The sequence below is a fragment of the Hirundo rustica genome, chromosome 19, assembly GCF_015227805.2.
Source record: "Hirundo rustica isolate bHirRus1 chromosome 19, bHirRus1.pri.v3, whole genome shotgun sequence".
NCBI lineage: Eukaryota > Metazoa > Chordata > Aves > Passeriformes > Hirundinidae > Hirundo > Hirundo rustica.
In genome coordinates, this window is record NC_053468.1 from 11044244 (window position 1) to 11060171 (window position 15928).

A 15928-nucleotide genomic window follows, 5' to 3' on the forward strand; every position below is an offset into this window, starting at 1 on the left:
TTTCTAACTTACTTTTCAGCTTTTCCTGTCTGATACATTGGAAAACAGCACCATCAATGTCACAGACACATGGAGGAGGTACAGCATAGATTGCTGCTAAATCCCTGATAATAACTGTTGTAGCATTGCTACTACCAATGCCTTATAGTGGTGTTATAAATCCAGATGCAAATTACCAGGCTACACATCACCCCTCATCTTTTAGGGGGAAAAAAACCAAAACAACAAACAAACAAACAACAACAAACCCCCCCCCCCCCCCCCCCCCCCCCAAGAAATCCAGCCAAACCCAAACCATTTGAAACTGAAACCCCTAGAAATGTCTTTTTTTTCCCCCTGGTTTCTAATATGAGCAGCCTTTTGCATTCCAGCATGGGGAATCTCTCTCACCTACTACATCACCTGCTTCATGGAATCACAGAATCCCAGAACGGTTTGGGTCAGAAGTGACATAAAAGTCCATCTTGTTCCACGCCTCCTGTCATGGGCAGGGACTAGACTAGGTTGCTCCAAGCCCTGTCCAACCTGGCCTTGAACAGTACCACATTTTCTCTAGACAACCTGCACCAGGGGCTCACTGTCCACACATCAAAGAACTTCTTCCTAATATCTAATCCAAACCTACTCTAATTTGAAACCATTCCCACTTGTCCTGTCACTTTATGCTCTTGTAGGAAGTCTCTCCCTGTCTTTCTTGTTGACTCTCTTCACACATTTTCTTGTTGGCTCCCTGTGTCACAACCTGCCTCAAGGTTGTTATTCCAGGTAGAATTACATGATTAAAGGGTGCCTGGGCAAGTCACCAGGGTGCAGAGAGCATTAGCCACTCTACTGTGAGCATCTCTGGCTGCTCTCCCTGCTCCACCTCAGTGGTAATTAATGGTCAGGGTAAACAGAGAGCAGCTACTTCACACTCACTATGGACAGAAGATACACAAGCACAATTATCAGTGCGGTGTAAATCCACACCACCTGCCCTGTGATCAACTTGCCACATATCTTCTAATAGGAAGTTAAGAGGAAAAATTCTAAGAGAAGCAAGAAAATCATCTTTTGCTTCTCCTGCATATGCTCTCCAGTGGCAAAGCCAGCATGAAGCATAAGGCACACTGGGTGCAGCTGCAGCTCAGCCCACTGCCACACCAGCACCAATTCACAGTCTTTTGGGAACAGCAGATTGTTCCACAGTCTTGCACAGGCAGAGCCACCCGTCACAGCAAAGCTCAGTGTGTCTCACACACGTTTTGTCATTCAAGAACATTTTAGTGTGACCATGCTATTTTTTTTTCCTTTTTTAAGATTCCTATTAGGAATTCCAACTCCAGCAAGCAAATTTCCTGAGATGTTTCCTCACAGCCCCAAGGTAAAGCATAAGAAGGTACAGCAGCTGCATTATAGGTGTTGATGTACAGGTAACTTGCAGACACAGCAAGCAGCACTATACAAGGACACTAACCAGTAACAGAGTCAACTCCAGAAGAGTCTGCCACAGTACTTCCTTTTCCTGGAGTACAGTGCAAAATCCAGCAGAAATCCCATGGTCTCCCATCTTGTCCTGCTTGTGGAGTCTCCTGCTCCTCAGCAGAAGAGCAGACCTAATCATTCGAGCCCTCTGGCCACTTCTTACACACCTTGGGGTTTAAAATCTGCTTAATTTTTCACAGAAACAAGAGGTTCTATGGTTCAGGGGCAGGAAGTGTGAACACTGCGGTGGAGCAGAGGCAAAGAAAAATCACAGCTCACAAGGAGTTCATCTGCAAAGCCCCACGGACCAGGCTAGGAGTGTGACTGTAATGCCTGTTGTAGTGATGTTGAGCTATGAGAGAAAAAAATCTAAAAATTAGAATCAAACATGAAACCAGGAATCCTCTTTGAATTTACAGCAACTTGGGACTGGCACAGGTTACCCAGAGAAGCTGTGGCTGCCTCATCCTAGGGCCAGGTTGGACAGGTCTTAGAGCAACCTGGTCTAGTTAAAGGTGTCCCTGCGCACAGCAGGAGTGAAACAAGATGAGCTTTAAGATCCCTTCCAACCCAAACCATTCTGAGATTCTATGATTCAATTCATTCACGTAAATGAATTAAGTGATTCAATTAATCACTTTAATAATGACTAAGTTGCAACCATAATACTTTTTATTCCTGTGCCTTTCCCATAAAGAACAACATTAAAACCAAATCCAATCCTCACAACAGACAGGAGCTTAAATGCAGGAGCACCAGTCATCTTCAGCTTCATCTAGCAATTCCTGTGCATTCTCCCCTTGGTCTCCTTCTGTGTACCTGTGGAATAACTGAATGACACATTTTCTCCCCCCTAACATCATTTCCCATATGAGTAGGGAGATCCAAGAGACTTTTCCCAATGAATGTTCCCCTCCTTGTATACAGCTATGAGAACAGGCTTAACCTCACCATATCAAGATTCAAATTTCCCAGACCAACCTGGAATTTAGAAGTGACAAATATGGCCATTCCCTGTTCAGCTCAGATCTGCCTTTTCCATGCAATTTAATTCCACCTCCAGCTAGTCAGCTCATTTAACACTGACCCTGGACACACTCCTTACGCAGGGCTCCAGACTTGCTGCACAGTGCTGATCCTGCCTTTGTGCTCTGCCCAGGCCTCCAGGTCAGGTCCTGCTTTGAATTCCTGGGGCCAGCAAAAAGCCAAAATGCAAGAGGATGCTTCTGCAAAGTTTACTATAGCTCAGAGTTTCCACTACATAGATACTGTTTGTCTTCTCCACGCGGACTGGAAACAAACCCAAGAAATTTCAGATTGTTCAGCAGGCCTGATCCAGGACTGCAAGTCATCATGACCCTGGTATGCCATAACCAACCCATCTGCCTACACAGCTGGAATTTCCATTGCCAGAAATTCTCAACACAGGAATAAATAAAAAAAAAACCTGGACACAAGCTACTTGTGAACACTGCCCAAAAAGGTATGAATAATGTGTATATTAAATGAAACAGTTGACTACCCACTGTGTAGCTGTTAATACATCACATCTGTTTGAATCCCACTGCAGGTCACCCAATGCTGTAAGGTAGCAAAATTAAAGTACAAACAAAATTACAGTAGAAAAAAGCGACCCTTTTAAAGAAAGATGTTTACAAGTAACCAAGCCAACCACTGCACAAAACAACTGCCGAGGGAATAAAAGTTTACTTCTTCCTCAGTTAGTAATTTCTGGGAGACCACTAATAACAACTCCAAGAAAGTTTTACTCTATCTGAATTGTTTGCACTTATATTAGCCAGGAAGGTAAACTTCCCAGAAAGGTGGGCACGTTTATAACGTGCTACTCCCTGGATGCATGGTAAAGTTCTTCAGCAATTGTAAAGTGTGACACAACAGTGCCTTGGTGCTGCCACCTTCCAGGCAGAGTTTGCCTGGCCAGTACCACATGTGAGGATGTCAGCAGCAGCCAAACCCGCCAAACGCAGCCCAACCCTTCTTCATCCCTGCGCTAACACCATAAAGAAGTATTAACTAGAGAAAGACAGCAGGCTTTTATCCAGAGAGGAGGCAATACAGCTTCCCAAAAGCATGCACTGAAAGCTGAGGGAAAGCTTCGGCTGGAACGGCCCAGGCTGGCATCTGAAGCCAGCATCTTTCCTGATGCAGCAGCAGTTTTCCAAACCATGTTCCAGCAGACCCACATGCCCACAGCTGAGCTGACTATTCACCACAGTGCACACTGGGTATATAGAGTCTGCAAATGCTCAGTACCCACTGCACTGGTGACAGGACCCTACACGTGTGAAGCATTTTCCTGACACTTCAGGTAGCTCAGAGCAGACCCCATTGAGGTCCTGCAGGGATGAATCTATCTCTGGCTGCCCCGTGATCTGCCATCCCCACATCCGCATGATTAGCAGGGCCCAAGGCCTTGCCAGGTTGCTCTACACAGCAGGACTTCTCTTAGAAGGCTTTTGCAGGATTTGGCAGTCAAAGGAAGCCATATAAAGCTACAAAGGAAAAAGTGGCCCAAGTAAACACCTGAGCTCTGCTGACCAGCTTATTCCACTCCCACTGCTGCCAAACACTTCCATAACACACGCCCAAGGGGCAGATGTCTCTCCTCATGCACACCACCACAGTCTCAATTTTTTGTGACCCCAATTTGCAGCAACTGCAAATCATAACAACAAAAAAGCTTTAAGAACTTTTGACGTCTTTCAAATGTCTCACTGTAACTGTGCAGTACAAAAACTTACACAGTCATTAGGGGAAGAGCTGATCAATAATTTTCCAAGATAGAAAACAATTCAGGAGAATAAATTCTGCCAGGTCTTGGCATAAGTAAAGACCCAGGCACACTCTCAGTAGGCCCTTCCCATCTTCCAGAGCCACTCTTCCTCAACACTATCTAGGATAAATAGAAGTGACCAAAAAAACCCTCCAAGTCTTCCTTGGGTAACATCTCCCTTCAGCTCACTGGCTCACTTGCAATTTTCTGTTCCACTTTTGGCCTAGTATATATTATGCACTGACAAGGCAAAGCAGAAACCCAGCATTGCTTGGTTTCTCTTTTTAGCCTTATGATGTCTGTCTGCCAAGATGAACTTTCTAGAACATGCTAGGCTGCCTCCCACAGCACCCCATGAAGTACTTCCTCCAAGATCATCTCTCCAGAACCTCAGCGCTTGCCTTGGTTTCTTTTTTTCCTTCTGATCCTACAGCTAACACCCTCACCTCTCAGGATGAGAAACTATTTTCTCCCTTCATTTTAATATCACCCAAGTGTTTGCAGAAACACATCTTCCACCTACCCACAAGATCCACCCAACAAAACGGTGCTCTCAGAAGGAGCCCCAGAACTCCTCTGTGCTGTTTTGACAAGGCAGATGACCCTTAAAGCCACATCTTCTTTTATAAAAGTAGTATTTAGGCTTAAACTCTTGTCTTTTTGATCACTCCTCACAGGGGAAGAGAAAGAACTGCCTGGTCAGGTGGATGACTGAGCCACTTTCAGTTTGCACACACCAAAAGAGCAGACTGGTGTCAGAGACTGAATGCTTTAATTTGAAACACAGTTAAAAAGCAAGTCTCCAACACTTTTCCTAATCTTATTACACTGGGCTGAGTGCATTAACAATGCCTACCTGCGTTCAAGAGATGCACTTCCTTTTCAAAAGCCACCTAATCCTTCCTAGGGGCTTCCTCTGCCTGTTCTGCTCACTGCAGAAACAAGACACTCTTCAAAACAGGGGCTGTGGAAGTCCTGAAGCCCCTCTGTCTCCCACACTGCGAACACCTCCTTCCTATATCCATGCATTCCCTCTCACAGCCCTTCTTTAGTTCTCAACTCAGATTCTGATTCTTGTAACACAAACACCAACTTAGCCTCCTAAAGCAGCAAGTCTGCACGTTACAGCGCCGAGATCCTGCCCCTTCAGCCCTGCTGCGGACCCCGATAGTGGCTCTGCTGCCGCGCAGCTCTGTCAGTCACCAGCCTGGCCCACGGCCACTTCCTGCGATCAAGGGATGTCATACGCAGGGAAATAAATAAATAAATAAATAAATAAATAAATAAATTTGTTTTTATGCAAAAGCAGCCCAGGAAGGGATATGCTCAGAACGAAAGCCTGGGACATACACAGGGAGAGCTCCTGCCACTATTTAATGCTTCAAAAATTAAAGAATGCAGAAGCCTCTGGTGCCAGGGTGCCGCTAGCCCGTGGGACTCCAACATCCGCACCCGCGCCAGGAGTGCGTGAATAGATCTCACAGCCCGCTTTGACGGTCCCCGTTAGCTCCGCTCTTCGCCCGCTCCAGCCCCGCGGAGCCGCTGTCCCGCTTCCCCTGCCCGCCTGGAACACTCTCAGGAACTCCTCAGGGAACAACGACCCTACCGAGCCCGGGGCAGCGCCCACCGAGCTCCCCTCATGGTCCCGCTCCTCGCCCGGCCCCACCACCGCTTTGTTCGGCTCCAGCGCCCCGGGACCCGCCCTATCTCCCCCGCGCCCCCGGTGCGGCGGATACTCGCGAGTGCGGAAGGCCTCCTGCGTGTGGGGGATGACGAACCGCTCGCCCGGCTCCCCCGGCGGCAATGGCTTAGCCAGCGGGAACGGCTTGCGGCCGAGTAGCGGCGCCATGGTGGGACCCGGCGGGGCCCGGGCAGGACGATTGAAAAATGGCGGGAGATTCCGCTCCCCCTCACGGCAGGCGGCGGGACCGGCCCCCCGCGCGCACCCCGACCCCCCCGTCCCGCCCCGCAGCGCCCACCCCCCCGCGCCGCGGCGCGAAAGCCTATTGGCGGGGCTCCCGCTCCGCCAGCTGCGGATTGGTCGTGCAGCCGGTCGATCGCGCCGCCTTGCCCCGCCCCGCCGGCGCGGCGGGGTGAGAGGTCGCGTTATGTAAGTGGCGGTGCAGTGAGCGGCTCCATTTTGTGGCCCCCTGTTATCCGCCCTCCCCCCCCTTCCGCGCGACGGCCAATCACAAGCGCATTCCGCCCCCCCAGTCTCGCGGCCACCAATCAGCGCGCGTTTCGGCCACCGCCCCTCCTCGCGCCTATCCGGGTACCGCGGCGAGGCCGCGCGCTTGGCTTTGTCCTCCGCGTCTGGCGCGGGGCATTGTGGGGTTGTAGGGGTTTGTGTGGCGGGCAAAGCCGCCCTCTTAGGAAGCCCGGGCCCGCCGATGCGGCTTCTCAGCGTCCCCTCGGCGCCGGGTCCCTCCGCTCTGCCAGGAAGCGGAGCGGCGGCTCCTGTGGGCCGGCCTACGGGGCGGGTGAGGGGGAAGAGGAGGCGGGAGTCGCGGCCTGGGGGCTGTAGGAGCAGTCGGGAGGGAGGCCAGGCCACCCCGTGGGTGCTGCTCCTGGGAATGAAGGAAAGACAAAAATTCGAGAGTTGGGGGTTGGGTTTTGTGGGTTTGTGGGTTGCTTTTTGTTTTTTTTTTCTTTATAGGAAGTGTTTTGTGGGGAGTTTTTGTGGCATGAGCGTTTACCAGGGATTGGAGGGGCAGCAGCTCGAGCACTGCCCGCCTAAAGCAGTCAAAGCAGAAGCGGTGAGATCATACATCTTTCCCAGGGATTGGGAAAACAGATTGGTGTTTAATGTGCAAATATATTTTAGGGGTCCTGAGTTTGTGTTCTTCATGACACTGAGGACTAGGTCTGCATTATACAGCCCTGTTGTGGCTGCTTCAAGGTGAGAAGCAGCCGTGGAAAACTGCTTAGAATCAGAATTGTTTGAGTTGGAAGAGACCTTAAAGATCATCTTGTTCCACCCCCTACCATGGGCAGCGATCCCTTCAGCTAGACCAAGTTGCTCCAAGTCCCATTCAACCTTGCCTTGTACACTTCCAGGGATGGGGCAGCTGCAGCTTCTCTGGGCAACCTGTGCCAGGACTTCACCATTCTCACAGGGAAGAATTTTTTCCCGATACCCAGTCTAACCATGCCCTGTGTCAGGCAGATGGACACTCAGATTACCCCCTGCATGTGGAGGGCTGTTTATGCTGTGTGATTTGGCCCAAGGCGATATATGAATTGGGACCAGTTCTGCACTGGAGCAATAGAATTAATGGTGACATTCATTTCCCTAGCAGACAGGAGCGTAACTGGATCTCACGCAGTATTCTCTGGATTGTAGATGTAATCATCAGATTATTATTGTGTGTTTACTAGTTTGCTTTATGGGAATGAGGATCCCATCATTTCAGCTGGTGAAGTATTAAAAGCACTTAACTTCCCTGGGTGCACACTCATTTGAGGTGTTGTGCAATTCTGGGAAGAAGTTTGTGCTGTGAGTATCCCTGGAACACAACAGTTGGATAATGGAGCACAGAGCACAGTATCTGCTGGTGTCAGAAATTCACTCTATTCTCCACAGCATTGTAAACAGGCAGAAAAGAAGAGTAATGCTGTAACATAAGTGTTCAGTCTTACATTATTGTTGTCGGTAGTAGTAGTATTCTGCAATGGAACAAGTTCCCAGTGAAATTTTGCCCCATCCCTGGAAGTGTCCAAGGTTAGGCTGGACAGGGCTTGGAGCAACCTGGTTTAATGAAAGGTCTCCCTGTCCATGATTTGGATGGAACAAGATGATCTTTAAGGTTCTTTCTAGCCTATTCCATCCCATGATTCCGTGATTCTGTTTAGTACCAGAACAGATATATAATGCCATAAATCCATCAGTGAGTGTAAGAATGGTTGTTGAGGATTCCCATTACCCCTGAAAGGTGCTGTAGGAGTTGCTTGAAAGCACAATCAGCTCACAGCTAGTGAAACAGGTTCTTGTGGTACTTCACATGGATTTTGGTTTCATTCAATGCTATTTTGACAAAAAATAGAGTACCTGAGCTGAAATTCTACGTGTTGTATGTCTGCCTCTCTGGGCTGTAGGGCAAAGTGGGGAGGAGGAAGAAAACTGGAGTATAATGAACCGAGGGAGAATGGGGAGCAGAAACAGACCTGTGGAGCAGTATAATTTGGGAAGAACATGCCTAGCTGAAAGGCAGTGTTGAGTGAATATGGCCATTGTAGCTCTGACACTGGGGACACATCAGGGGTCTGACTCTGCGGAATGGCAGCAGGCACAGGGCTAGTCCTTGGGCAGAGAGCAGCCTCAGGGGAGCCAGAGGCAGGGCAGGGAGCTGAGGGAGGCAGGACCACAGGGAGGGATGGGAGGGTGAGCTGGCTGTGCCTGCACATCCACCATGGAGCCATGTGCCTGTTCCGCCATAGCAAACCATTGGGATCTGAGGCATGGCAACCCTCCAGTGTCAATACAGCACTGGTAAAAGGTCTGGTGTCCCCCAGTCATTTTTTAGGCTGCGAAATTGTGTGTAGTTCCTGGCACAGGTTAAATACACACTCACCAGAGAGCTGTTCATTGACCCTGCAGCTGCTTGCTAAGCCACCCAAAGTTTGGGTTTCTCTTCATGAACCTGCCTGTTGCAGCAGCTTCTCAGCCTCAAGAGCTCTGAGTTACTCTAGTTTGGTTTTCCGAGGGTGTTGTATACTGTCTCCCAGTGCCCAGGAGATGGCACTCCTGTATTTGGACAGTATGTGCAGCTGTTCTCCAGATGCAACAGAGGTTGCCTGAATAGGAAAATCCCACCATGGGATCCCACCAGTTTGGTTCTGCTGGGGAGGGAAATGCCCACGTTTGCAGGGTCTGGTGATCTGTCCTGTTCTGGGACATGCCAAAGCTGGGGAGAACAACTCTGCTCAGCAGGCAGGCATTCCTGGGTGCATATTGATGGCGCAAACTCCAGCAATGGGTTGGTGTCACTGTCAAGTAGTTATCACCATAGAGGACCTGAAGATACGAGGTCCATTTGGCTTCAGCTCCTCCGGGTGTGAAGGGTTTAATCACAGCCAGCTGAAAGCATCCTTGTGAGGATGAAGCTCACTGTCATGAAGCCTTACAGTGGTAAGGCTGCCTCTTCTCAGTGATGGCTGATGCCTTTAGCATTCCAGCAGGGAGCACATGATGGAAGTCGCCATTAAACTCCCTGCTCCTCACTTACAGCCCTCAACTGCTCTTGCCCTTCCCCTCAGTCCCCATCTTCCCTCACCTTCACCACCAGTGTACATAGAAGAAACAGAAGTATTTGGACTCACTTGAAATAACCTTACACTCTTTACACTCCTATTAAATGCTGGTGGAACTAAGGGGGTTTGTCTGAACAAGTGAGTTGAATACTGGTAGGAGATGAAGCTCCATCCGTGGGGATGTTCTCAGATTTCCCTCTTCAGAAGCAAAAGCAGGTTTGCAAGTCTGGTACATGCGTGTTTTAAGAGCGAGATTGAGTTGGTGACCCAGAGGAGTGAGGAGCTGGTGAGTGGTGGGAGAGGTGACACATGGTGGCCTGAGGGCACCTGAGGAAGTGCTGCACTGATGCTGTTCCTAGCAGCTTCTAAACACACTTGGAGGTGTTTGACCTGGTGGTTTGCAAAGCCCTTCTCTAGGTTGTGAATTTTCTCTGTACTCACACAGGAGGGAGTCAACGTGCCTAATCTCTGGGCACAGCATCCTCCTGATCTGTCAGCTGTTCCCGGGATCTGTGCTTGAAAACTCTTTCCTCCACCTTTCAAGCAATTTCCGTTTCCCCTTCCTTCCCATGGCAATTCAGACTTCCCAGTTACCCCATAGTGCTCCTCTGGGCCGGTGAACCAGGAGAAGCCAACTCTGCTACAAGTGCTCCAAAGGTCAGTTTGATCCTAAATGCGACTTTGGCCAAGTGGGTCATAACATGCCTCTCCCCTCGCCCCAGGTAGCTGCCAGGATCCAAAATCAGAGATTGCCCTCACCCCAGTGCCTGCTGGACTACCCAGTGCTAGGCTCGGTGCCAGCTGTGTGGACATTGTGCTGGCAAGAGCCTCCATAAAAAACACAGGACTTGGGAGCAGGACACAGCAGGGTGGGTAGCCAAGGCTGCCACCCTGCTGTCCCCACTGATGCTCCCCAGAGTGGAGCTCCTGCAGGGCTTTGCATTTAGAGCTGCAAGCAGCCTTGTGTCTTTCAAGGAAAAAGGAGAGCTGATTAATCCTGGAGGAGCTGGAAGAGCCATGGAGAGCGGACTTCAGGGAGGATTTAATTAGGAATGGCCCAGATACATCTGCCATCTGCAGAAAGCCATACCCTGTTACTGCTTCTATGTGCAGGACAGCTTATGGTACTCATTTTATTGGAAGCCTGATGCCGCTTTGATATATTCCCAGGAGACTGCGATAAAATTTCTGACACTATTTTCCTTGACTGATACCCAGTTCCAATGGAACTGGCTGCCTGCCTGATGCTGAGGTGACATCGTGTCCCTGCCAGGCAGGCAGGATCCTGGTGGGGTAAGCACAGCAGCACCTGGGGAGCTCCCAGGGGTGGGAAACCAACAGGCTCCCAGGGAATGTTCCCAAACATCCCTACCATCACTGACCTTCTCCCAGTGAGGCAGTGAGTACCACCCAGCTCCTGGCTCATAGCACACACAACAGTTGTAGATTCCATGGGACATCTGCAGATGCTCTTTGCTGCTGGTGATGACATGCCCAGGTGTGTCTCAGTCAGCTCTCCTGCTCCAGCCTGAAGTTAATCTAGATGCTAGATGGAATCTTGTTCCTTTCTAACATCAGTGAACATTTGAACTGGACCAAAAGGCTCTGGCTTTACTCCATACCTGTGAGCATGTTTTTGGGCTGGTGGTCTTGCTCAGGCAGTACATGGCCATCCCAGATGCAAATATACATCCTTATATATTTTTGGTCACAGTTTCACTTTCAGAGCCTGTTCTGGTTTAGGGCAAATTTGGGAGGAACTTCCAAAGGGGTCCTTCTAGAAAGCAGATTCAAGCAGCTCCTCCCCCTACGGTTCGGGAAAAGATTTCCTTGGAGAAAAGTGGAAAAAAACCTGTTTATTTAACAAGCAAAGTATTCAGAAGCATAAAAAAAATTGAATAATAATAAACAATTAAGCCTGTCGCTGTTGTGAAGAGATGGCAGATTGAGAAAGTCCTTCTCGTGGGGTGTAGCTGGGATTGCTCAGTCTCTTATCAGTCCCCCTTGTGCTGGTAAATGCTGCATCTCAGGCCCTGGTGGGCCACAGGTGTGAGGTCCCACTGTTTTTCTGGGTTTTTGGTCCAGAGCAGGGCTGATCAGTCCCAAGAAAAAGAAAAGCCACAGTCTGGGGAACTTCTCTGCCTCAGCTAGCTAAAAATAACTAAAAAGCAAAGGAGAGCTCTCTCCCACTGTTCATGCTGCAAGACAACACAGTCCGTAAGAAGGAATGTGGGGAAACTAATGCAGTTTCTGCAAAAAACCTGCACGCTTCTTCTTTCCCCCTTTGCTCTCGGAACCAGTCTTAAAGGTGCAGAACTTAATATCCAGCATAAACAGAACAGAGGACTGGGGATACAAGAATCATAAAGTCACCCTAGGATAAGCCAGTAATATCATCCCTGTTAGCACGTTTTGGTAGCTCCTGAGTCAAGGGTTCTGGACTGACACTGCAGCACAGGCAGCTGCACCATGAGTGTGCAGCAGCGAAACCCTACTCTACAGCTCAACTCCAATCCTCTCAAGTTCCTTGTAGGAAACACTTGCTCGCAGTTGTGTGTCTTGAAGGGGAAATGCCATGGGGCATCCTGCATGTACTAGGAGCTCCTTTGTACCCGTATGGGCAAAAAGTAGGGTGCTGCAGGCTTCTGAGCCTAGAGTGGCCTTTGCGTCTGACCAGACTGTCAGCTCAGCTGGCCTGTAAGCCAGACAAATAAATCTGGCCATAACAGAAAATCCAACTCAGCTGAGCCTTGTCCATTTTAGAACAGGTCTCTAGATGAGCAATGATAGGATTGATTTGAACTCAAACAGGGACCTCAGCCAATCATGTTCAATCCAGAATGCAGCCATATCACTGGCTAAGGAGCAGGGTGGTGTCAAGACCCTGGCCAATCAGCTATCCAAGCCTGGGAAATTTGAACCCCCTATATAAAGGGGTGGCCATAATAAATCTTTGCTGTTTGTTGATGACCCTTGGTGAATTCTGTTGTTTATGTCCCACCAACGACCTAATGTAACACCAGACCACCTTCCCTTTGCTACCCAAGGATCCCTTTGGGAAAGGGTCTTCTCCCCTCTCTTTGCTATCCTCTACATGGTAAGAAATTGCTCTGGCCTAACACTAGCATACTTTTTTTAGGCTGGGGAATGGGCAGGGAAGCTCCTTTACATGTGCTGTGTTTCCATGACTAGGGAATTGAAAGAAGCCAGAGACACCTATCCAAGGGCCCAATCCCACAGCTCTCCCTGCAGCACTCAGTGCTGGCCAAGGGGAGACAATATCAAGCTGCTATTCCATCAGTTTTTGCTTTTTGGGGAAGCTTGAGGACCCCAGCTGAGGGACCTGGTGCCTCCTACTGGCGTGGTGTCCATGTTGCTGCTGAAGAATTGCTTCAGGTTCCCTAGGGACCAGAGCCTCTCCTAGGCCACCCATCACTTCTTGCCACTGCAGGACCATGGGGCTGGACCACAATGCTGTTGAATTCCTCCTGAGGAAAGTTAAGAGAGGACTTGCAGGGTCTTCCCTGTGGTGTGGGAAACTGGAAAGGGCAGTAATTGCTGCTACTGTGGCTGGCCAAGACCTGCCAAGCCTGTAGCCATAGACAAATTATTAGGATATGGTAGGAAGAAAAGTCACTTTGCTGCCTAACACCTGGGAAGGTATTTCATGAGACAAGTAGCCTTGACCTCAAAGTATTTCCAAGCTATCAGCAGAGGGAACAGGATGCTGCTGTCAAGTGTTGCAGTGCTGCAAAACAAATGCTGTTCTGCTGAGCTGATGAGTCCTGGCATATGTGTTATTATTATGCACTCACCATGAGTGCATATGAAAAACTCACTGGCTTGAAAGTAAAAGCGTGTTAGAAGTTCCTATTTGGAAAATGTCTCTGGGATCATGGGATGATATCTGTATCATCTTTTTTCCATCCTTGGGTTTGGAATAACAAGGATTTATCTGGAGAACTTGATTTTACTACTAATACTGGCAACCTCAAATATCCTTGTGTTTCATCCAGGTGTCCCTGCAGTGAGCTTGTACTTTCTGTGCCAAGGGGTGGCATCACAAACCTGGCCAGATGCAGGCAGAGAACAATAATGTGCAGATGCTGATGACACCAGGAAGATAAGTAACAAAGCTCATCACAATGCTTACACATGGATATACGGGAGAAAAAAGGATAGAGTTAGAGAACTCAGATAACATTTTTAATTTAACTCCTGTTAAATCCCGTCCTGAACTGCTTGTCACAATCTGGTGTTGACTTTGCCTTTCTAAAGCCATGTTCAGACCTGCCTCTGCTCAAGCCTGTTCTTGGTGTCTGTGTTCACACACTGACAGCTCCTTGAGCTCTTTTCCTCCAAGGACTTGCAGAACTGGTGAATGGGTCCAACTAGTGCTTGGGATGGATAGAGGTTTGATACAGCAACATGTGGAGGATGGTGTGTGATGACTCCTGGGACGTAACAGATACCTGTGGTGTGTCAGCAGCATGGCTGGGGGAATACAGTATCAGCCCTGGGCAGTGTTTATCTTGGGAAAGGATCTGGGATGGACTGTCTGGCTGGACAACATTAGCAATGGGATGGAAAGGCTCTTCAGTGAGTGCTCATCACAGGTGTGAGGAGAGCACAACTGTGGGAACGACAAGGAGGCGGGCATTGTGTGCTCACGTGACAATGGGATTCACCTCATCTGTGTTCTTTGGGCAGGCAGGGCTTGGTAATGTCTTGGTCTTGCAGAACCAGACACACATCTGTACCTTGGGCTTGTTCAATCCTCCTCTGTCCTGCCCCAGACTGGTCCAGGGACAGCAGCAAGGTCCCTGCTGGCAGCCCCAGCAGCATCTACATCATCCAACCCACAGGACAGCAAACCATCATGGTGTACAGTGAGATGAGTCCGGCAGACAGGCTGGACCATCATCCAGAGGAACCAGCAGAGCTCAGTGATCTCCTGGGATGAGTCTTGGAGCACCTACAAGCATGGCTTTGGGAATGTACACTCTGAGTTCTGGCTGGGCACCGAGTACATCCACCAGATCACCAGGCAGAAGGTCCGCCCAGGCCAGGTTTGTCATCTGGGATGCTTCAAATAACATGAAGTTTGCAGATTACAACCTGTTCAGCCTGGGTGATGAGTCCCAGTATTGTAATAAGTTAGCTGAGACTCCATCATTTTCACGTGGGAAAAAGCTGATTCTTTATTATCACAACTCATTTTATACAGTTTTTACAGACCTCACGTGCAACTTTAATTGGTTAATAGCTTTCTTGCCAATTACTCTATTGGCTAATAAAAGATATTCCACTTGTCTATCAAATGTCTCTATTCTGGGATTGTTTACGTATTTTCTTTACTGAGTCTCCTGGGACAAGTCTCTCGTTATTGCAGGTGCATTTGTTTTTCTACCCAGGAATAGGTTATTATGCTAACGAGTTTTCATACTAAGATTGTTTTCACGTGGGAACTTGCAAATTACTTAGAAGTGACAGGCTAACTTTGGCAATTTAGCAGAGCACGCCTGATTTGTTGAGGCCTTTCTTTTATAATTCTTTTACCTGTCACAACATCCCAGGGCTACCAGCTGAGGGTAGGAGTGCACTCAGGGTCAGCAGAGGATGCCATAGCCTCCAAGGGTGTGACCACCATGTATGACAACATGAAGTTCTCTGCTAAAGACTGGGATCTTGACACTCATAGTGGAAATTGTGCTGCCAGCTCTGGGGGTGGTGGTACTTGGCATGTTACTCTGTGCATTTGAACTTCAAAGGGGGCATGACATGGGGCAGCCTGTGCCAGGGGAACTGCAGAGCCTCAGCCATCCTCATCAAACCCATGACCTACTGCCAGGGCCACCTTACCATCTGCTTGTGCCAAGCATGGGGCCGGAGCAGAGTCCTCCTAGGCCACTCTTTGCTGGGAGAGAGGAGCAGGGGGCAGTAGGGCATAGCCTGGGCTGCCAATGGGATTGTCTTTCATCTCTCTTGCAGAGCTCCTCTGTTTCCCTTGCAGGGTCCTTCTCTTTGATCTATTTTTGGCTTAATTGCATTATAACAAGGCTGACACCTTGCAATCCCTGTACTTCTGCTCCAGTGAATAAAACATAGTTTGGAAACACAATGCCTTGATGTGCATCACAAGAAAATGTCCTTATTCTGAACTGCACAGATAATCTCTTTCTCTTAGAATTATAGTTAAGGTTGGAAAAAGCCCTTTAAGATGTTTGATTCCAACCATTCCCCCAGCACTACCAAGTGCACCATTAGCCCACGTCCCCTGTTGTCACATCTACATGTTTTTTGAACATTTCCAGGGCTGGTGATCTTCAGGGTTCCCACCACCCCCTCATCAGGGGTTGGGAGATGCATAAAGATTCCTTATTTCCTAGAAAATCTGAATTAGCTCTATTTCTGAAGATG

General features: G+C 48.9%; 1 protein-coding gene and 1 pseudogene across 1 annotated transcript in view; one reads left to right on the forward strand and one right to left on the reverse strand.

The window, feature by feature from the left end:
* The window catches only part of BAZ1B (bromodomain adjacent to zinc finger domain 1B), a 43863-nt gene extending 37662 nt beyond the window's left edge, over positions 1-6201 (reverse strand). The window contains exon 1 of the mRNA XM_040082858.2: positions 5995-6201. Within this exon, the coding sequence (XP_039938792.1) occupies positions 5995-6107 (113 nt within the window). The 5' untranslated portion in view covers positions 6108-6201. The remainder of the gene's footprint in view (positions 1-5994) is intronic.
* A 3154-nt stretch (positions 6202-9355) lies between these two features.
* LOC120761529 (fibrinogen-like protein 1-like protein) lies at positions 9356-15452 on the forward strand (annotated as a pseudogene).
* Positions 15453-15928: the final 476 nt, after the last annotated feature.